The sequence below is a fragment of the Heptranchias perlo genome, unplaced genomic scaffold (genome assembly GCF_035084215.1).
Source record: "Heptranchias perlo isolate sHepPer1 unplaced genomic scaffold, sHepPer1.hap1 HAP1_SCAFFOLD_358, whole genome shotgun sequence".
NCBI lineage: Eukaryota > Metazoa > Chordata > Chondrichthyes > Hexanchiformes > Hexanchidae > Heptranchias > Heptranchias perlo.
In genome coordinates, this window is record NW_027139370.1 from 47,529 (window position 1) to 69,042 (window position 21,514).

The following is a 21,514-nucleotide window of genomic DNA, read 5'->3' on the forward strand; positions in this document are numbered from 1 at the left end:
AAATTTGATATCGCTGATGAGTTTAAGTTTAGTTTAGTCTCAGTGAGTTGGCCGTGGAAGATTAATAAAGGATTATGGACATCCTCATAACTTTAAGGATGTCAGAACATATTGATAATTTCCTGGCAATAGTCAGATTGGGCAGTGAACCTCTGAAAAAGTTAACTGAGAAATGCAGAGACGGAATCCAGGTCCCTGTTATAAAGCAGTAAATAAACAAACATCCACATGGATTGACAGCTGGTCTTGCAAATTGGACAAATAAATATAACAATCGTCAACACGGATTAAACACTTGGCTCTATAATACCTGGGTGGAATTAATATAACAATTGGCAGAATGGTCGATTACACTGAATAATATTTAACCCTTCGGGGTGCTTACAGTAAAAGTTTAAAGGAACGAATGGAAAAAACAATGGGACAAGATGTCCCATGGGCAAGAAATAAGTGAACTCTAGAGAAATAACAAGGTCTGGGAGATTTATTAGATCCAAGAAAGGAGACGGAAAACTCAGAATTCATTTTTTTTTATTGAACAACATAAAGGAGGACGTCGGTGAAAGAAACAAAAACACAAGCAATTGTGTTACAAGAAGAAAATAATCAGTGTGAGACTGTTTGTGGTAGAGAGCAACAGAGGTTACAAAATGAAATCGAGGAGTGAAAAAAAAGGACAAATGATCTTACACAGGAAAAGGTAGAATTGGAGTAACAGTTAGTAAAAACAAATTTGAACAATGATAAGTTGGAAGGAGAAAATAAAAACTGGTTAAATTGCACTTAGGAACAGGAGGAGGCCATTCAGCCCCTCGAGCCTGTTCCGCCATTCAATTGGATCATGGCTGATCTGTATCTCAACTCCATCTACCCGCCTTGGTTCCGTAACCCTTAATACCCTCGCCGAACAAAAATCGATCAATCTCAGTTTTGACATTTTCAATTGACCCCCAGACTCAGCAGTTTTTTGGGGGAGAGAGTTCCAGATTTCAATTAACCTGTGTGTGAAGAAGTGATTTCTGACATCACCCCTGAACGGCCTAGCTCTAATTTTAAGGTTATGTCCCCCCCGATACTGAACTCTCCCACCAGAGGAAATAGTTTCTTTCTACCTATCAAATCCTTCAATCATCTTAAACACCTTAAGTAGATCATCCCTCAATCTTCTATACTCAAAGTCAGATCCAAGAAAATACTACCTTTCATTTTACTGAGATGCACGAGCAAAAATTGAAAGTATTTACATCAACAGAATTGTGCTACACAGGCTACAAAAACATGATGGGTAGCGACAGTGATAATGTAGCTGATCAACTAATGGTTCCTGTATATTTTATCTGGTTTGCATTTCTTGAGGATGCAATTGAGGTGGTTTTTTTTTAAAACTTCAATTTTGAGAACTTATACAGTTATACAATGTGCTGTGGTCACTTAAGATAGCAACGATACCAGTAAATAAGTAATATACTCAGTTAAACATCTCTGTGAAACTAGTAATTGGGGTAATAAAAAAAAACTTGTGTGTCTTAACTGTTTAAAAATTGTCCGTTTAGTTAAAATTAAAGAGGATTAACCTAGATCCAATTAAGCTGAAGTTTATTTGGATAGAATTCATATGCACTTGATTGGGCAAATCGTACCTGTGACATTTTAATTGCATCATGATCTTTGTGGAAATTTATTTTATATTAAGCTGATTGCAGCAGTTTTCACAAATCCACAATGTGCATGAAACCACCGTAAAACCATTGGAAAAGCAGGGGGCAGCATGGTTCTACTGTTTCTTCCAGTCATTGAGAATCTAAGATCAGATCTTCAACTCTGCTTCAATATTTACCAAGTAAAAATCTTGCTCGTTACAGTTCTCAGCGTAAAGAAATTATGCTTGCATTTATTACTATTAGTTTTAAGTTTCAGGGCTTATGTTCATAGAATCAGAGAAAATTTACGGCACAGAAGGAGGCCATTCGGCCCATCTTGTCCGTGCCGGCCGAAAACGAGCCACCCAGCCTAATCCCACTTTCCAGCACTTGGTCTGCAGCCTTGAAGGTCACAGCACTTCAGGTGCACATCCAGGTACTTTTTAAATGAGTTGAGGGTTTCTGCCTCCACCACCTGTTCAGGCAGTGAGTTCCAGACCCCGACCACCCTCTGGGTGAAAAAGATTTCCCTCAGCTCCCCTCTAATCCTTCTACCAATTACTTTAAATCTGTGCCCCTGGTTATTGACCTCTCTGCTAAGGGAAATAGGTCCTTCCTATCCACTCTATCTGGGCCGCTCATAATTTTATACACCTCCTTAAATCTCCCCTCAGCCTCCTCTGTTCCAAAGAAAACGACCCCAACCTATCCAATCTTTCCTCGTAGCTAAAATTCTCCAGTCTTGGCAACATCCTTGTAAATCGCCTCTGCACCTTCCCTGGTGCAATTACATCTTTCCTGTAATGTGGTGACCAGAACTGTACACAGTACTCAAGCTGTGGCCTAACTAGTATTTTATACAGTTCTAGCATAACCTCCCTGCTCTTATATTCTATGCCTCAGTTAATAAAGGAAAGTATTCAATATGCCTTCCTAACCACATTATCTACCTGTCCTGCTACCTTCAGCGATCTGTGGACATGCACTCCAAGGTCCCTCACTTCCTCTACACCTCTCAGTATCCTCCCATTTATTGTGTACTCCCTTGCCTTGTTTGCCCTCCCCAAATACATTACCTCACACTTCTCGGGATTGAATTCCATTTGCCACTTTTCTTCCCACCTGACCAGTCCATTGAAATCTTCCTGCAGTCTGCAGCTTTCCTCCTCACTATCAACCAAATGGCCAATTTTTGTATCATCTGCAAACTTCTTAATCATGCCCCCTACATTTAAGTCCAAATCATTAATATACATTACAAAAAGCAAGGGACCGAGTACTGAGCCCTGCGGAACCCAACTGGAAACAGCCTTCCAGTCGCAAAAACACCCTTCGACTATTACCCTTTGTTTCCTGCCAATTTTGGATCCAACTTGCCACTTTCCCTTGGATCCCAAGGGCTTGTACTTTTTTGACCAGTCTGCCATGTGGGACCTTGTGAAAGGCCTCACTAAAATCCACGTAGACTACATCAAACACACTATCCTCAGCGACCCTCCTTGTTACCGCCTCAAAAAATGTTAAGTGTATATAAACAACTTGACTAATTAGTTTCACTAATTTACGGAATCTACTTTCGAACCCTTACAGTGAGAGCCTCAAGTTCTGTTTTATGTTGACGACTTGCTTGTACAGAGATGCCAGTGCAACATCTCCAAGTGTTACCACACTTATTCACAGCACCGTCACAAGCTGGGCTAAAACTCAGCCTGTCAAAGAGCCATTTTTAACCCATTCAGCACCTATTCCCGCCCACAATGTTTCCGCACAGGTTGGATGCCTGGTCCCAGACCGAGTGAATGATATATTAAGGTTACCCCCACCCCATGACCTAAAAAATACTCGGGGCATTTTGAGGGCTTTTCGGATTCTCCCCGACAGTTCATACCTAAATTTGCAGATATCACAAAACCATTGTACTTTCTTCTAAAGAAAAGGATCAACGGTGGGAATGGACTGCAGCCAGACAAGACACCTTCTTTCTTAAAGAGGCACTGACTCTGACTGGATTCCACAGATCCCACATGCCCATTTCGTTCAGAAGTCTCGTGCTCCTCTTCTGCGATATCCACTGCCTTATTCCAGAGGGTACAAGGACTCCGTTGGGCCGTTGCTTATCCTAGCCATGTCCTGACATCAGCAGAACCACCGTTTTCTGCTACGTGAGCTTCGCGTCCGAGCCACAACCTGGGCTGTCCACTATTTTGCGCCTATTACAGGGTTTAACAGAACTGATCTACACTCTTCACACCGGCCCACTTTGTCTGTTAATTGTCCAACGCCTACAAGAAGGTTGAGCATCAAACTGGGCTCAATCGCTCCAGGATCCGGACATCCATAGTGTTCCAACCAAACCAACTGCGGTCAGTCAAGTCTGGCTGTGCTATTAGAGATGCTGCCGGTGTGACATCTCTTCCCCACCGGCCTCTGTACCCTTTATACCATGGAAGGAAGGCGCCCAAAGCCCTTCTTTTTGTATATACCGATGGTACACCATTTTACTCTGGAGGAGTACAGTATTCGGGTGTAAGTATAGTATCTGTCCCTCCCTCCTCATGGTGTTAGGGCCCATTCTGTCCAATATGGCAAAGGTGCAGCCGTAGCCGCTGCTCTTGAAGCCCTTTAATTTCCTGCCTGGTGCCCCCATTGCGGTGTCTCCTGTTTATTGACTCTTCCTTTTTTGTGCAATTTGTTAAACCAAACAGGGAGAAACTGGGTTATTAATGATTTCACTTCCTCTGATGGGAAGCCAGTCCATTATGCCCACTTGTTTCAATACATTTTTTGCTTCGGAAATAATGCCCTGATTGCTATTAGTATTAAAAGGGACACTTCCACACTCCAGGGTCTGATAAATCCAGGAACGATTGACTGGATCTGTTAGTACATCACCGTGCCCAAGGGAGGCAGATTTAGGAAGCACCTTCCCCAATACCAGTATCTGCTGTGACATGAGCAAAAGGGGAGAAAAAGACAACAGAACAAGAGATACCACATATTCAATAATTGCAGGCATAAAATACCGAAATCTGATCACTGAATGGGTTTCTGGAGGGAACCACAACCACATATCCACCCAAAATTTCATCCACATTTAAATAAGTTGACAGTAGAAGAAATTGTGCTCCATACACCCCATTCTCCAGTATTGAAAGGAGGCTTCATGAGTTGGGCCATATTACTGTACATGGCACACAGTGTCTCAACAGCTGGACACAATAATGAAAACCACACAGAGGGTAAAAGACTTTGGCTGTTAAAAGAAAAACTTGCATTTTATATAGCGCCTTTCACAACCTCAGGATGTCCCAAAGCACTTCACCAGCAATGAAGTGCCTTTGAAGTGTCGTCACTGCTGTAATGTAGAAAACGTGGCAGCCAATTTGCGCACAGCAAGGTCCCAAAAACAGCAGTGTGATAATGACCAGATAACTGTTTTAGGTATTGGTTGAGGGATAAATATTGGCCAGGACTCCCCTGCTCTTCTTCAATAATGCCTTGGGATCTCTTACCTCCACCTGAAAGAGCAGACAGGGCCTCGGTTCAATGTCTCATCCAAAGAGCAGCACCTCCGACAGTGTAGCACTCCCTCAGTACCCCTGAAGCATTAGCCTAGGTTTTGTGCTCAAGTCTCTGGAGTGGGACTTGAACCCACACCCTTCTGACTCTGAGGTGAGAGTGCTCCCAACTGAGCCACGGCTGACCAGAAATGACGAAGGATGTAACAATACGTTATAACCAACGTCTCACATGCACCCACATAAACCCGACCACTACAAAACAAAGCCCCCACCCCAGTGACCCTACTAAAAAAGGGATCATGATTGATTGAATAGAGCCTTTAACCACAACCGCAAGATGAAACAAATATATTTTAACTGTAGTGGACCCCTTTTCAAAATGGGTGGAAGCTATCCCAAGTGCTGGAGCTCTGAAAGGACAAGTTAGCACTCAGTGGGATTCGCCAAAGGAAATTGACTGACCAAGGTCCCCATTATACTGCAGAGGCCATGCGTGAATGCATGAATCTGTTGGGCATAAAGACAACAGCTTCACATTTCATACTGTCTCCAGTCACCCGGGACAGTGGAAAGAGCAAATTGCACTTCAAAAATAATTGTCAGAAAACGTGTAGCAACAATTGGAATGTGAAGTGGCCATTAGCCTGGGTGGCCAGAAGATCAACTCCTTCCTCCGCCAGGGGATTGAGTCCCTAAAGACAAGGTGAAGTACGTGACTCCCACCTCATGTACGAGGGGTTGTCGGGACTCTCTGAAACGAGCAGTTGATCAAACTGAAGATTAATCTAAAGAAGGTCATCAGGTAAATTAACGAGTGGACTGCCCACCAATTGGGAAGGTTTACTGATACAGTAAAAAGAAACCAGGAACTTACACAGATGGAGCAGTTGTACCTAGTTGGTGAGACGTTATGTTAAAATGGTTCAGTAATCCATCCCACTCACTGTATCCCAAGTGGAGAAGACCGTTCACAGTAATAGAGATATTAGCTCAATTTTAGGGGGAAACTGCGGGTGCGTTGGGGGACGGGGGGCTCCGAAAATCGCAGAAATCCCGTTCAGGTTCGGAAGCCGGCTCCAACCCACCAACTTCTGAGTTTCCCAAGGACGCACCTGTGTGCGCGTGAGCGACCCGAAACCAGAAGTTCCGCCAGCAATTAAAGCCGGCGGGATGGTCGTTAAAGAGCAAAATGTACCTCATTGAGGTACTTAAGGCACATTACCTGTAACAGATTAAATGATTGTAATGATTTTTTAACTTACCTGGGCGGCTTACCCACCGCTCCTGATTCATGCCTGGTGCAGGATCAGGGAAAAAGAAACAAAATAAAGTACATCAAAAACCACAGAAGGAAGTTAAAACACAAAATCAACCTACCTTTCCAACCTGCTCCGATGTCTCCCTCTCCGATCTCCGCCTCTCCCCGATGTTCCCCTCTCCCCGATCGTCCCGTCCCCAATCTTCCCCTCCCCCCCCGATCTTCCCCTCTCTTTCCCCCCCGATCTTCCCCTCTCTTCCCCCCCCGATCTTCCCCTCTCTTCCCACCCCCGATCTTCCCCTCTCTTCCCCCCCCCCCACGATCTTCCCCTCTCTTCCCCCCCCCCGATCTCCCCCTCTCTTCCCCCCCCAATCTTCCCCTCTCTTCCCCCCCACAATCTTCCCCTCTCCCCCCCCGATCTTCCCCTCTCTTCCCCCCCCGATCTTCCCCTCTCTTCCTCCCGATCTTCCCCTCTCTTTCCCCCCCCCGCACTTCCCCTCTCTTCCCCCCCCCCGATCTCCCCCTCTCTTCCCCCCCCAATCTTCCCCTCTCTTCCCCCCCACAATCTTCCCCTCTCCCCCCCCGATCTTCCCCTCTCTTCCCCCCCCGATCTTCCCCTCTCTTCCTCCCGATCTGCCCCTCTCTTTCCCCCCCCCGCACTTCCCCTCTCTTTCCCCCCCCGATCTTCCCCTCTCTTCCCCCCCCCCGATCTTCCCCTCTCTTTCCCCCCCCGATCTTCCCCTCTCTTCCCCCCCCCCGATCTTCCCCTCTCTTCCCCCCCCACCGATCTTCCCCTCTCTTCCCCCCCCGATCTTCCCCTCTCTTCCCCCCGATCTTCCCCTCTCTTCCCCCCCCGATCTTCCCCTCTCTTCCTCCCGATCTTCCCCTCTCTTTCCCCCCCCGATCTTCCCCTCTCTTTCCCCCCCCGATCTTCCCCTCTCTTTCCCCCCCCGATCTTCCCCTCTCTTTCCCCCCCCGATCTTCCCCTCTCTTTCCCCCCCGATCTTCCCCTCTCTTTCCCCCCCCCGATCTTCCCCTCTCTTCCCCCCCGATCTCCCCCCCCCGATCTTCCCCCCCCCCGATCTTCCCCTCTCTTCCCCCCCCCGATCTTCCCCTCTCTTCCCCCCCCCGATCTTCCCCTCTCTTCCCCCCCCCCCGATCTTCCCCTCTCTTCCCCCCCCCCGATCTTCCCCTCTCTTCCCCCCCCCCCGATCTTCCACTCTCTTCCCCCCTCCGATCTTCCACTCTCTTCCCCCCGCCGATCTTCCCCTCTCTTCCCCCCCCCCGATCTTCCCCGATCTTTCCCCCCCCCCGATCTTCCCCTCTCCCCCCCATCTTCCATTCCAGTGCCGGATGACGTGTCTCTCTCTCTCTCTTTTTCTCTCAGCCCCCCACCCCCCCCCCCTGCGCTGCAGCTCCTGACGGCAGCCGGCCTGTCAATCAACCCGGAGTGGACGTCAATCATCAGCAATCACCATGCGGTCGTGTTGGAAACGGTAAGTTTTGTTTATGTGGGTTTGCCTCGGACACCTTCACCCCCCGCCCCCGCCACCAACCCACCACCATTGCAAAATCGACCCCATTGGGTCCATCAGTGCTAAAGGTTCGAACTAAGGACCCCAAAAGACAAAGTAAGTGGTTCCATGTGGACCAAACAAAACCTTATAAAAAGGACCATGCCGAAGTGGTAAGAGATAATCCAGATATAAAATCTGCCCCCCTAATGGACTCCTGATCCAGGAGTATCATGATATTATCATTCACAATGTACAATATGGGGAAAAACCATTGGTTACTGATTTACAAAAATGGGCACTGATACGCTGTACCAATTGGACTGGTCTGCCAAAATGTAATCATAGGACAAGATACTACAATAGGGAGGGAAGCACAGACTTCGAGGTACTGTGCGAGGAGAACTGGGCAACAGGAAGTGGGCAACAATCAATTTCAAGAATTCGACCAAGGATTCTTTGAATTCGGGATCAAAGAACAAACCTGGATCATGGACTGGAAATCTGCCAACCTATTGAACCGATATAAAAGATGCGCCCTGATCTGTAAGGAACCACATAATGATCCAGAGGAGGAAGAGAGTGGTAAGGAAAAGGTCCCTATGAGGCTAGTTTGAAATTGGAGGATTCGGTATAGCGACTGGTTGGAATATCTCATCAGTTAAGGCTTTAGAAAGTCAGGTTGACAAATTTACAAAACATATCCAGATAGGTCTGCCTCTGGATGAAATCAAGACTATTATGGACTTAAAAACTCTGGCCAGAGTAGCCGACAAACAAGTAGATGTAATCAACCGATAGCCTTTAGACCAGGTACACCTACTATATATCCACAACAGATAGTAAACATCTTGAGCAGATCATTAGAACAAATAATATAGGGAGGCATCTGTGTCGATCTATTAAATACTAAAACCATCCGAGTCCAGTATGGCCAACGTCACAATCTGGTTGGAAAGGATACGGACGAGTCAAAGTATAAAATTCCGTCAGCTATACTCTAATGATTTTGGGCAAATTGTACCAGGTATACTGGAGTAGACTTATAAAGACATCCAAAAACGGGCAGGTCCCTTCTCTGAAACTTGACTTGAGCAAGAAACCCTCCCCCCAACAAAGATGATCCTACATCTGTCCATTTAGAATTGAGAATGTTAGTGCGACGTCGAATCTCTGATGCTGAGAAGGACGTGATTTATTACATCCACCCGATTGTGAACGTTGGACGTGTTAAGAAAAATGTAAGGGAAATGCACAGCCAGCCTATATTGTCTATACTGAAGTATCAGAAGGATGGAGGGGACTGTAAACAGTTAGGGTCCCACTTCCTTTGGCTCCTGTTCTGATATTAATGAATATATCACACAACAGAAACTATACAAAAATATATGCACACACTATCTATATATATATATATATATATATATATGTTTAGAGAGAGACTCTCGGTGGTCTCCATGGTGATATATTGAGCACATACATGCAAATGTATGAACAACTGAGTGATTGCTATGAGCAATGTGAGTATGCTTTAAAAATGATGGGGATTAATATTTCAAAGAGAAAAACTCTTAGTTAACTGAACCACATCAATCAACAGCAGGACAACACTGGATGGACATTAACTCCCAATTTATCAGTCATCTAAGTTTGAACCAGACAAGGATAATTAACTAACACAAACTTGTTTAACAGCTGTAAAAACACAATTAATACCATCATACGGTTAAGTTAGACTTTACAGTAAGAGCAAAGAGATCAGAGAACCCAAACCACGACAGGTTCAACAGTATCTCAGCATTGTGGCAGTACAAGTTATAGATTTGGCAAGGTTAAGTTTACAGTCCACAGTCAATGCATCACTGCTCAGTTTCCAGTGTTATGACTGTCCTTTCGGGATACAAGGTACACAACCTGTCCTTTTGCAGGAGGGTGGCTGCTGTGACATTGGGCAGTTCCACCTTCCTCTGTGATGCTCAGGCTCCACCTCATGGTCATTGTCATCTTTCTTTAGTTGTTTTCTAGCTTTAGCAAAACCTGGTCAGTGCTAGAATTCTGTTCTATTTCACTGAACTTCATCACCTGTCGCAGTACATGTTGCATTATTTTGCTTCTGCTCAGCTAAAGACTACCATAAGACTTCCAAATTCTGCTTTTAAACACCTTCTAGCTTTCAAAGAATGCTTCAAATCTCTTTACAACTTTCTCTCAACCTTCCAGCTTGTCTGAAAATTCTTGGCTTCTGAAACCCTTCTGATTGCAGAGGGGTGAAATGTGACTCCTTTAAATATCACTAAAAATTATATCTGTCTGACTCTTTTTGTTTGTGCCTGTCCCTCTTCTCCCCAGAGAGCAGAAGCATCTGTGCCTGTGTGTCTATCTTATCTGTGCCTGTTTTCTCTGTCTCTCTCCAGAGGATGGACGCATCACATCTGAAAGAGCATCTCCCAATTGTGGGAGAGATGCTCTTTCGTTAGTCACAGTATTTTTAAAAATTATATTATATCTTCCCCCAAGCCTTTTCTGTTCCAGTGGAAATAATCCTTGGTGTAGAAATCAGAACAGGATCTGTTCCATAGTCCAGGATATTACTGCAGAGAACATTAAATACTGGCAAAGTAAATAGAGATGATGTGTTCGTGTACAAACCAGTCACCAGCTGGCAGTGATCTGATTAGTCAAAACTGGGCATCTATTCAACCACAGGTAATAACTGACAAGTATGAGATGCCTGTGTGTGAGAGAGAGAGAGAGAGAGAGAGAGAGAGATCAGGCCAGGCTTAGATGAAGATTGTGAATTCATGCTGAACACTCTATAAAGAACAGCTCAAAGAACTGGGGCTTTTCTTATTGGGAGATCTCAGCGATTTACAAAGTTCTGTGGGGGATTAGTGACAAGGGACGGTTACACTGGTCGGTGAGGCAGTAACAGGGGTGCATAGGCTCAGGATTGTCAGTGAACTGGGAGGGGAAAGTTGGAAAAAACTTTTCATTGAGATCATAGAATCTTACAGCACAGAAGGAGGCCAATCAGCCCATCATGCTCTTTGAAAGAGCTATCCAATTAATCTCATTCCCTTTTTCTTTCTCCACAGTCCTGCAAATTTTTGTTTTTCAAGTATATATCCAATTCCCGGTTGAAAGTTACTATTGAATCTGCTTCCACCGCCCTTTCAGGCAGTGTATTCCAGATAATTAACAACCCACTGCGTAAAAACATTTCTCCTCATCTTGCCTTTGGTTCTTTTGCCAATTATCTTAAATCCGTGTCCTCTGAACACTTGGATTAAATGTCCCTTAACCTTCTCTGCTCTCAGGAGAACAATCCCAGCTTCTCTGATCTCTCCAAAGATATGGAATGCTTTGCGAGGGGTGGCTGCTGGGGCAGAGATTCTAAAACATTGATATGGGGAATAGGACGTTTTTGGGCACCGCACCTCAGGAAGGATATATTGGCCTTGAAGGGGCGCAGCACAGACTCATCAGAATTTACAGGGTTAAATTACGAGGGCAGAAGAGCATAAACTTGGATTATATTCCCTTGGGTTTAGAAGCTTTAGGGGTGATCTAACCGAAGTGTAAAAAATGATAATATATTCGATAGAGTAGATACAGGGAAGCCAAAACATGGGAGCAAAATCTTAAAATTCGAGCAAGGTCATTCGGGAGTGAAATCAGGAAGCACTTTTTCACACAAAGGGGCATGGAAATCTGGGACTCTCTCCCCCCAACAGGCTGTGGATGCTGGGGGTCAATTGAAATTTTCAAGACTCAGATCAATAGATTTTCATTGGATAAGGATAGCAAGGGTTATGGAGAAAAGGCAGGTAAATGGAGTTGAGATTCAGATCAGCTATGATTTAATAGAATGGCAGAACAGGCACGAGGGGCCGAATGGTCTATTCCTGGTCACATGTCACATTTCAGCCCTTTTTGACCATTTTTCCACAGATAGGATTTGGAAAAGAGTTGTGTTTTGAGTGTTGGGTTCGAAAATAAAGTGAATCCACGTAGATTTTAAAAGAAAGGCTACAGGCATTTGCAGAACACGTATGAAAAAGCCAAATATTAAATCGATTACCCATGATGATTGAGAACAAGAGGAGAGTCCTGATCTCAACTTGGGGGCTCCAAAGAAACATTCCCACTGTAACGTTTCGGAACATAGGAACAGGAGTAGGCCATTTAAGCCCCTCAAGCTTGTTCCTCCATTCAATGAGGTTATGGCTGATCTGTGACCTAACTCCATACACCTGCCTTAAGAACATAAGAACCTCACATTTCCCTACATTATACTCCATCTGCCACCTTCTTGCCCACTCACTTATTCCATCTATATCCCTTTGTAGGCTCTGTGTCCTCCTCACTGCTTGCTTTCCCACCTAGCTTTGTATCATCAGCAAACTTGGATACATTACACTCGGTCCCTTAAATCTAAGTCATTAATATAGATTGTAAATTGCTGAGGCCCAAGCACTGATCCTTGCAGCACCCCACTAGTCACAGCCTGTCAACCTGAGAATGACCCGTTTAACCCTATTCTCTGTTTTCTGTCCATTAACCAATCCTCTATCCATGCTAATATATTACCACCAACTCCATGAGCCCTTATCTTGTGTAACAACCTTTCATGTGGCACCTTATCGAATGCCTTTTGAAAATCCAAATATACTACATCCACTGATTTCCCTTTATCTACCCTGCTAGTTACATCCTCAAAAAACGAATAATAAAAACACTATTTCCCTTTCATAAAACCATGTTGACTCTGCCTAATCATATTATGATTTTCTAAGTGCCCTGTTACCGCTTCCTTAATAATGGATTGCATCATTTTCCAGACGATCAATGTCAGGCTAACTGGTCTGTAGTTCCCTGCTTTCTCTCTCCCTCCCTTCTTGAATAGCGGGGTAACATTTGCCACCTTCCAGTCCACTGGGACCATTGCAGAATCCAGAAAATTTTGGAAGATCATAACCAATCCATTCACTATCTCTGCAGCCACCTCTTTTAGAACCTTAGGATGTAAGCCATCAGGTCCAGGGGATTTGTCAGCTTTTAGTCCCATTAGTTTGTCCAGTACTTTTTCTCTAGTGATATTAATTGTTTTAAGTTCCTCACTCTCATTTACCCCTTGGTTCACCACTATTTTTGGTATGCTTTTTGTGTCTTCTACTGTGAAGACAGATACAAAATATTTGTTTAACGCATCTGCCATTTCCTGATTCCCCATTAGAATTTCTCCTGTCTCAGCCTCTAAGGGACAAAAGTTTACTTTTACTACACTCTTCCTTTTTACATACTTGTAGAAGCTCTTACAATCCAGTTTTATATTTCTTGCTAGTTTATGTTCATATTCTATTTTCTTCTTTTTTATCAATTTTTTGGTCTTCCTTTGTTGGTTTCTAAAACTCTCCCAATCCCCAGGCTTATTACTCTTCTTGGCAAAATTATAGGCCTCTTCTTTCAATCTAATACTCTCCTTAATTTCTTTAGTTTGCCACGGGTGGATCACTTTTCTCGTGGAGTTTTTATTTCTCAATCGAATGTATATTTGTAATATTGAAATATTTCTTTAAATGTTTGCCATTACTTTTCAACTGGCAAACCCTTTAATTTAATTTCCCAATCTACTTTTGACAACTCACCCCTCATACCTATGTAATTGGCTTTATTCAAGTTTAAGACTCTAGTTTCTGACTTAAGTTTGTTACTTTCAAACTGAATGTGAAATTGTATCATATTATGATCACTCTTTCCCAGAGGTTCTTTTACTGTGCGATTACTAATTAACCCTATCTCATTGCATAATACAAGATCTAAAATAGCCTGTTCCCTGGTTGGTTCCATGACATATTGCTCTAGGAAACAGTCCCAAATTCATTCCATGAACTCGTCTTCCAAACTACCTTTGCCAATTTGATTTACGCAGTCTATATGCAGATTAAAGTCCCCATGATGTCTACATTTCCTTTGTTACAAGCTCCCATTATTTCATGATTAATACTCTGTCCAACAGTATTGCTACTTTTAGGGAGCCTAGAAACTACTCCCAACAGTGTTTTCTGCCCCTTGTTATTTCTAATTTCCACCCATACTGATTCCACTTCCTGATCTTCTGAGCCAAGATCCTTTCTCACTACTATCTTTATGTCACCCTTTATAATTAGGGCTACACATTAGCCCCATATCCCTGAATACCTTTGGTAAACAAAAATCGATCAATCTCAGATTTAAAATTAACAATTGAGCTGGCATCAACTGCCGTCTGCAGAAGACAGTTCCAAACTTCTACCACCCTTTGTGTGGAGAAGTATTTCCTAACTTCACTCCTGAAAGTCCTGGCTCTGATTTTTAGGCTGTGTCCCCTAGTCCGAGACTCCCCAACCAGCAGAAATAGCTTCTCTCTATCTACCTGCAGTCCCTCCAAGGCCAATATATCCTTCCGAAGGTGCGGTGCCCAGAACTGAACAGTCTCCAGATGTGATCTAACCAGGGCGTTGTATAGCTGTAGCATAACTTCTACCCTCTTGTATTCTAGTCCTCTAGATAGAAAGGCCAGCATCCCATTAGCCTTTTTGATTATTTTCTGTACCTGTCCATGACATTTTAATGATCTATGTATATTGACCCCTAAGTCTCTTTGGACCCGCACTGTTTCGAGCTTTTCACCATTTAGAAAGTACTCACCTTTTTAGGTCCAAAGTGGATGACCTCACACTTGTCGACATTGAAATCTACTTGCCACAGTTTTGCCCATTCACTTAATCTACTAATATCACTATAATTTTATGCTTCCATCTACACTGCTTACAATGCTACCTATCTTTGTGTCATCGGCAAACTTGGATATGTGGCTCTCTATCCTGTCACCTAAGTCATTAATAAGTACAGTGAATAGTTGAGGTCCAAGCAGAGATCCCTGTGGGACACCACTAGTCACATCCTGCCTATTTGAGTACCTGCCCATTATCCCTACTCCCTATCTCCTGCCGCTCAGCCAATTTCCTAACCAGGTCAATAATTTGCACTCAATTGCATGAGCTTCAACTTTAGCTAACAATCTCTTATGAGGGACTTTATCAATTGCCTTCTGAAAGTCCATATGAATAACATCCGTAGACATTCCCCCGTCCACTACTTTAGTCATCTCCAAAAAATTCAATCAGATTCATCAAGCATGACCTACACTTTACAAATCCATGATGGCTCTCTCTGATCAGCTGAAAATTTTCAAGGTGTTCAGTCACTCGATCCTTAATTATGGATCCCAACAGATGTTAGGCTAATTGGTTTATAATTCCCTGGTTTCCCTCTTTCACCTTTCTTAAATAGAGGAGTGACATGTGCAATTTTCCAATTTAAAGGAACAGTTCCTCAATCGAGAGAAGTTTGGAAGATTATGGTTCGGGCATCTGCAATGTTCTCACCTACTTCCTTTAAAACCCTGGATGGAAACCATCTGGTCCTGGGGATTTGTCACTCTTTAGTGCCATTATTTTCTTCATTGCTGTTAATTTGCTTCCGTTAATCATGGCGAGTCCCTGTCCCTGATTCAAAATTAGTTTCCTCGGGCTGTCCGGTATGCTATCTTCTTCTATAAGTACTGACGTAATTATTTAACATGTCCGCCATGTCCTTATGTTCATTTACAATATCACCATTATCTATTTTTAAGGGGCCCACATTGCTCTTGACCACCCTCTTTTTCCTAATATAATTGTAAAAATTATTTTGATTTTGATATCCCTTGCAAGTTTCTTTTCATACTCCCTTTTTGTAGCTCTTACTATCTGTTTTGTCACCCTTTGCTGTTCTTTGTATCTCTCCCAGTCGCCAGGATCTGTGCTATTTTTTCCATTTTTGTATGCTTTCTCTTTTAGTTTTATGTTGTCCCTTACCTCTTTTGTCGTCAATGGCTGTTTTTTTGGCCAGTGGAGCTCTTGCCCCTTAAGATTATAAATTGGTTCTGTATCACGTTAAATTCTTTTTTGAACACCTGATCTTTTCGTTTTACCCATTAACAGACTTGCCCAGTTTACTGTGGGCAGTCTCTGTCCCATCCCGTTGAATGTCCCTTCCTGTTGAGCTTTGCGTGAAGCTGGTTTCAAAATGGGTAGGGATGGGTAGATGGGCAGCAGCAGCCTTGATCAGCAGCTTAAAACACGAAACAGAAAATGCTGGAAACACAAGTCGCTCAGCATCAGTGAGAACGGAAAAGTTAACATTTCAGGTGCACCCAGAACATTAACATTTCTGTTCTTTCCACCGATGCTGACAGACCCACTGTGTGCTTCCAGCACTTTCTGTTCTTGTTTCAGATGTCCAGCACCTGCAGTGTTTGGCTTTTTGTTAATTTGCAACTTTGTTGGCTAACACCTCGACATGAGGAGGAGTCAGGAACCAAGCCCCAACTTCCAAATTGACAGAAAACAACAGTACAAAGGCCCACATGTTGGCAGTCAGGTTTTTAAAAGGGAAAACTATGAGGGCTCTCGATGAGACTCGGAAGGTTAGAAATTAAATCATTTGGTTTAACTCAAGCAAGACAAGCACTGCTGTAAGGAAGCATAGAATGTTCGTTATTCTATATTAATACGTGAAGATGCATTGTACTGATTGAAGCAAGTCCCATTGGAACTGTTGCTCTCTATGTTAAACTGCATTATTTCACAGCAAGTGATCGATTTGCAGTTTATCGATTTGCACTTTCCCAAGTGTTTTTGCAGCCCCCCTTCAGAAAGATTGGAGAGGCATCTGCAAAAGACTCATATCTTGTTCAGATCACAAGGGGGTATTAATATTACACTTGTGGGCTACACTACTGTATTATTAGGTATCGGGCAGCGAGAGCACACTCCTAAACATAAGGCTTGACCGCATACAGGAGTGATAAGCACGAGAGACTATCTAACAGCAGACCTGAATTTGTAACATAGATATTTGGAAGAGATGAAGAGGGATTGGAGTGAGAAGGTCTCCGTTACAGAGCTAGCAGGGTACAATGAGCCGAATGGCCTTACCCTGTGCTAGAATTTCTTTGAATCTTTTATAATTACACACTTCCTTATGGAAATAGTGTTTTCAGCTGACACTAAATTCTGCAATTCACCGAGGGGAAAGTGTGATAGGGTGCCTTGAGATTGTGAGCAGTGATATAATCAACTTCAATGGCACAGTTACCGCAGCAAAGGAGGCCATTCAAAACATCAAATTACTGCAAACCTTAGTGTTTTTAGTTGGTTTCACTATGCAAATCTCAGTGAAACAGGGACAGTTGTGAATCCAGCGCATTCAACAGTTTCCCTCTGGTGTCAATTCACTGATGTGGCAGCTAACCAGATACGTCAAATTGCATTTCACACACACAGTACAATTCAAGTGGTCTCCCCGGTGTGGATTTGCTGATGTCGCAACAAACAACTGGATGAATTAAACCGCTTTGTGCACACGGTGCATCTGAATGGCTTCTCCCCGGTGTGGATTCGCTGATGCGCTGTCAAGCGACACGACTGGCTGAACCGCTTCGCACATACCGTGCATTCGAACGGCTTCTCCCCGGTGTGGATCCGCTGGTGCTGCAGCAAACGGCTGGAAGAGTTAAACCGCTTCGTGCACACGGTGCATTCAAACGGCTTCTCTCCGGTGTGAGTTCGCTGATGCACTGTCAAGCGGCAGGACTGGCTGAAGCACTTCCCACACATCGTGCATTCAAACGGCTTCTCTCCGGTGTGGGTTCGCTGATGCATTGTCAACTGACACGACTGGTTAAACCGCTTCGTGCACACGGTGCATTCAAACGGCTTCTCTCCGGTGTGAGTTCGCTGATGCACTGTCAAGTGGCAGGACTGGCTGAACCGCTTTGCGCACACTGTGCATTCAAACGGCTTCTCCCCGGTGTGGATCCGCTGGTGCTGCATCAAACGGCTGGACGAGTCAAACCACTTGCCGCACACGGTACATTCAAACGTCTTCTCCCCGGTGTGGATTCGCAGGTGCACCGTCAAGTGACCGGACTGGCTAAAGCGCTTTGCGCACACTGTACATTCAAACGGCTTCGCTCCTGTGTGGATTCGCTGATGATCTACCAAGTGACTGGATCGGCTGAAGTGCTTTGCGCACACTGGACATTTGAACGGCTTCTCCCCGGTGTGCGTCCGCTGATGGTTTATCAAGTGGCTGGACGTGTCAAATCGCTTTCTACACACTGTGCATTCGAATGGTTTCTCTCCGGTGTGGATTCTCTGATGCCGTAGCAAGGTACTGGATGAGTCAAAGTGCTTTGCGCACACAGAGCATTCAAACGCTTTCTCCCCGGTGTGAACTCGCTGATGGGCTGCCAAGTAAGCAGACTTCCTAAACTGCTTTGCGCACACTGTACATTTGAATGGTTTCTCTCCGGTGTGGATTCGCTGGTGATCAATCAAGTAGCGAGATCGAGTAAACCGTTTAGCACACAGGGCACATTCAAACTGCTTCTCTCCGCCCGTGTGGATTCGCTGATGCACCTTCAGGTTATAGGATGTGCGTAATCTCTTTTTACACACTGTACATTCGAATGGTTTCTCTCCGGTGTGAGTTTGCTGATGCTGTAACAAGTGACTGGAGGTATAAAATCTCCTCTTACACACTTTACACTCGAACGGTTTCTCTCCGGTGTGAGTTCGCTGATGCACCGTCAGCTCACAGGATGTGTAAAATCTCTTTTGGCACACTTTGCACTCGAACGGTTTCTCTCCAGTGTGAGTCCGCTGATGTATCAGCAGCTTAGACGAGGTGGAAAGCCCCTTTTGACACACTTTACATTGAAATGGTTTCTCACCGGTATGAACTCGCAGGTGAGCTTCCAATCGGCAGGCCCACCTGAATCCCTTCCCACAAACACCGCAGTGAAAGCCTCCCCCTTCCTGAAAGATAGGCACTTGTTGACTGGGTCTGGAGGTTTCCGATGACCCAGGCCGATCATGTGTTAACATTTCAGTGTCTTTCAGCGTTTCCATGGTGACCATTTGTTCCAAAGTATCTGAGCAGGCTCCGTCTACCAAAACTGAACAAATCAAATCAATCAGTAAACATCCTGTGCCTACCCCAGAGCTACAAAAATCCCGAGTCCCTTTGTGTAGGCGCCAGGTTTCATTTGCCACCAACAGAGCTGGAAATATCTTTTGCCAGGTTCTCCCACCTCAGGTGCAGGAAAGGCCTTGGTGTCAAGTTCAGAAGAGCACCCACACAGTACCAGTGTGCCGCTACCCACACCAGCACCCCAGTAACATCTCGGAGCCAGACCGCTGAGCTTATACAACTACTGCTCAATTAGGAACCATTCAAAGCGATCAAACCATCCATTCGGGAATGACCACGGCCATTTCACATCAGATTTAGTCTGGGCTGAATTCAACCCCCTGTCCAGAGGTGACACACCAGTTTCCTGTGGTTCACCTATTCACAGGATCTGAAGCATCTGCCCTCTCAAAATATTTCTATTCAATAGAATATACCATTTTTGTTCTATATGAATATACATTGTCTTGCTTCACAACGAATTAATCTTTCTGACACTGCCATATCTCTCCTGGATCATCTGAAACCCTCCAGACCCAGTCAAGAAGTGCCTGCCTTTCAGGAAGGGGTCGGCTTTCACTGCGGTCTGCAGCACAGGAGGAGGCCATCTGCCGAATCTTTAAAACAGCTTTCCAATTAGTCCCAGTCCCCTGCTCTTTCCCCATAGCCCTGCAAATTTTTCCCCTTCAAGTATTTATCCAATTCCCCTTTGAAAGTTATTATTGAATCTGCTTCCACCAACGTTTGATAGCATGCTACACTGTTGGAGGGTCAGCACCGAGGGGGAGCCGCACCGTCAGAGGGGCATTACCGAGGGAGCGCTGCAGTCGAAGCGGCAGTACTGAGGGAGTGCCGCATCGTCGGAGGGGCAGTACTGAGGGACAGCTGCATTGTCGGAGGGGCAGTACCGAGGGGGTGCCGCACTGTCGGAGGGGCAGTACCGAGGGGGTGCCGTACTGTCGGAGGGGCAGGACCGAGGGGGTGCCGCACTGTCGGAGGGGCAGGACCGAGGGGGTGCCGCACTGTCGGAGGGGCAGTACCGAGGGGGTGCCGCACTGTCGGAGGGGCAGTACCGAGGGGGTGCCGCACTGTCGGAGGGGCAGTACCGAGGGGGTGCCGCACTGTCGGAGGGTCAGTACCGAGGGGGTGCCGCACTGTCGGAGGGGCAGTACCGAGGGGGTGCCGCACTGTCGGAGGGGCAGTACTGAGTGAGCGCTCCACTATCAGACGTGAGGTTAAACCGAGGCCCTGTCTACCCTCTCAGATGGGCATAAACTATCCATTGGCACTATTTCGAAGAAAAGCAGGGGAGTTCTCCCCGGTGTCCTGGCCAACATTTAACCCTCAAGCAATATCACTAAAACAAATTATCTGGTCGTTATCATATTTCTGTTTGTGGAATCTTGGTGTGTGTAAATTGGCTGCCACGTTTTACATTACAACAGTGGGTACACTTCAAAAATACTGAATTGGCTGTGAAGCACTTTGGCTTGTCCTGAGGTCATAAAAGGCGCTATATCAATGCAAGTTCTTTCTTTCTGATATCCATCTGCTTCATTGGACACTGTCTGCAACCTGTTAGCTAATGTAATATCTTGGGCAATTTCAGAGACTGTTAATGTAATACCCTGACCAGTGAAACCAGCTTCCTCACCTTTTTATCTATTTTTTCCAATCTTACTCCATTCACGTCCCCACTTTCTTGGTTTCGCTCAAGACTTGCCCCCATTTCGCAGCAAACCCAGTCCTTGGTTGTCCCATCCTCCAGCTCTGATCCCTGACAATTCGCTCTCGAGGTCTGGGACCAGCCCGGCCACTTCACTGGCCTCTGATGACTCACAAACCAAGCCTTGCCCCCAACGATCCCCTCCCTTCAACCAACCCTGGTCAGTGCCCGCACTTTCCTCTCGAAAGCCTCGACCCTTTCCTTATGATCAACAAACATGTTTCCCATCTCTCTTACTCCTGCTTCTTGTTGAGTTCCCCCCCCCTCCCCCAATCTGTGCCTCAACTGCTCCCCTCCCAGGGTCAAGAGTGAGGGGCACTGCCCGGCTCCTCAACAGCGCATGCGCCAATCAACCCATCACCTCCAGCCCCTTTTAAATCCCGCCGGCTGTGGGTCCCACTTCAGGTCCGCGTGGCCCTTTTAAGTGAGGTGGGACCCGGGCCCAGGGAGAGGAGAAGGGCCCAGAGAGTGGGGGAGAAGGGCCCAGGGAGTGGGGGAGAAGGGCCCAGAGAGTGGGGGAGAAGGAGTAAACCCTCCCCCTCTCCCCGCCCAGTAAACCCGCCCCCTCTCCCCACACTCCCCGCCCGGTAAACCCGCCCCCTCTCCCCCCTCTCCCCGCCCAGTAAACCCGCCCCCTCTCCCCGCACTCCCCGCCCGGTAAACCCGCCCCCTCTCCCCGCACTCCCCGCCCGGTAAACCCTCCCCCTCTCCCCGCCCGGTAAACCCGCCCCCTCTCCCCGCACTCCCCGCCCGGTAAACCCGCCCCCTCCCCCCGCACTCCCCGCCCGGTAAAC

At 45.7% G+C, this 21,514-nt stretch overlaps 1 protein-coding gene across 3 annotated transcripts; it reads right to left on the bottom strand.

Annotated features, from left to right (window-relative positions):
* Nucleotides 1-514: 514 nt before the first annotated feature.
* On the bottom strand, nt 515-21,259 carry LOC137311562 (zinc finger protein 271-like). Of its 3 annotated transcripts, XR_010960463.1 has the most exons (4): nt 20,649-21,259; nt 17,159-18,980; nt 6,424-6,456; nt 515-5,158 (listed from the first exon to the last, which is right to left on the bottom strand). XR_010960463.1 is itself a non-coding variant. In XM_067978692.1 (2 exons), the coding sequence occupies exon 2, from the start codon at nt 18,940-18,942 to the stop codon at nt 17,311-17,313; it is 1,632 nt and encodes a 543-aa protein (XP_067834793.1). In that variant the 5' UTR covers nt 18,943-18,980; nt 20,649-21,259; the 3' UTR covers nt 12,729-17,310. The 3 variants fall into 3 exon arrangements, 1 of the variants encoding a protein (XP_067834793.1); XR_010960462.1 differs by having other exon boundaries at nt 515-6,456; XM_067978692.1 differs by lacking the exons at nt 515-5,158; nt 6,424-6,456 and having other exon boundaries at nt 12,729-18,980.
* Between the last annotated feature and the right edge of the window lie 255 nt (nt 21,260-21,514).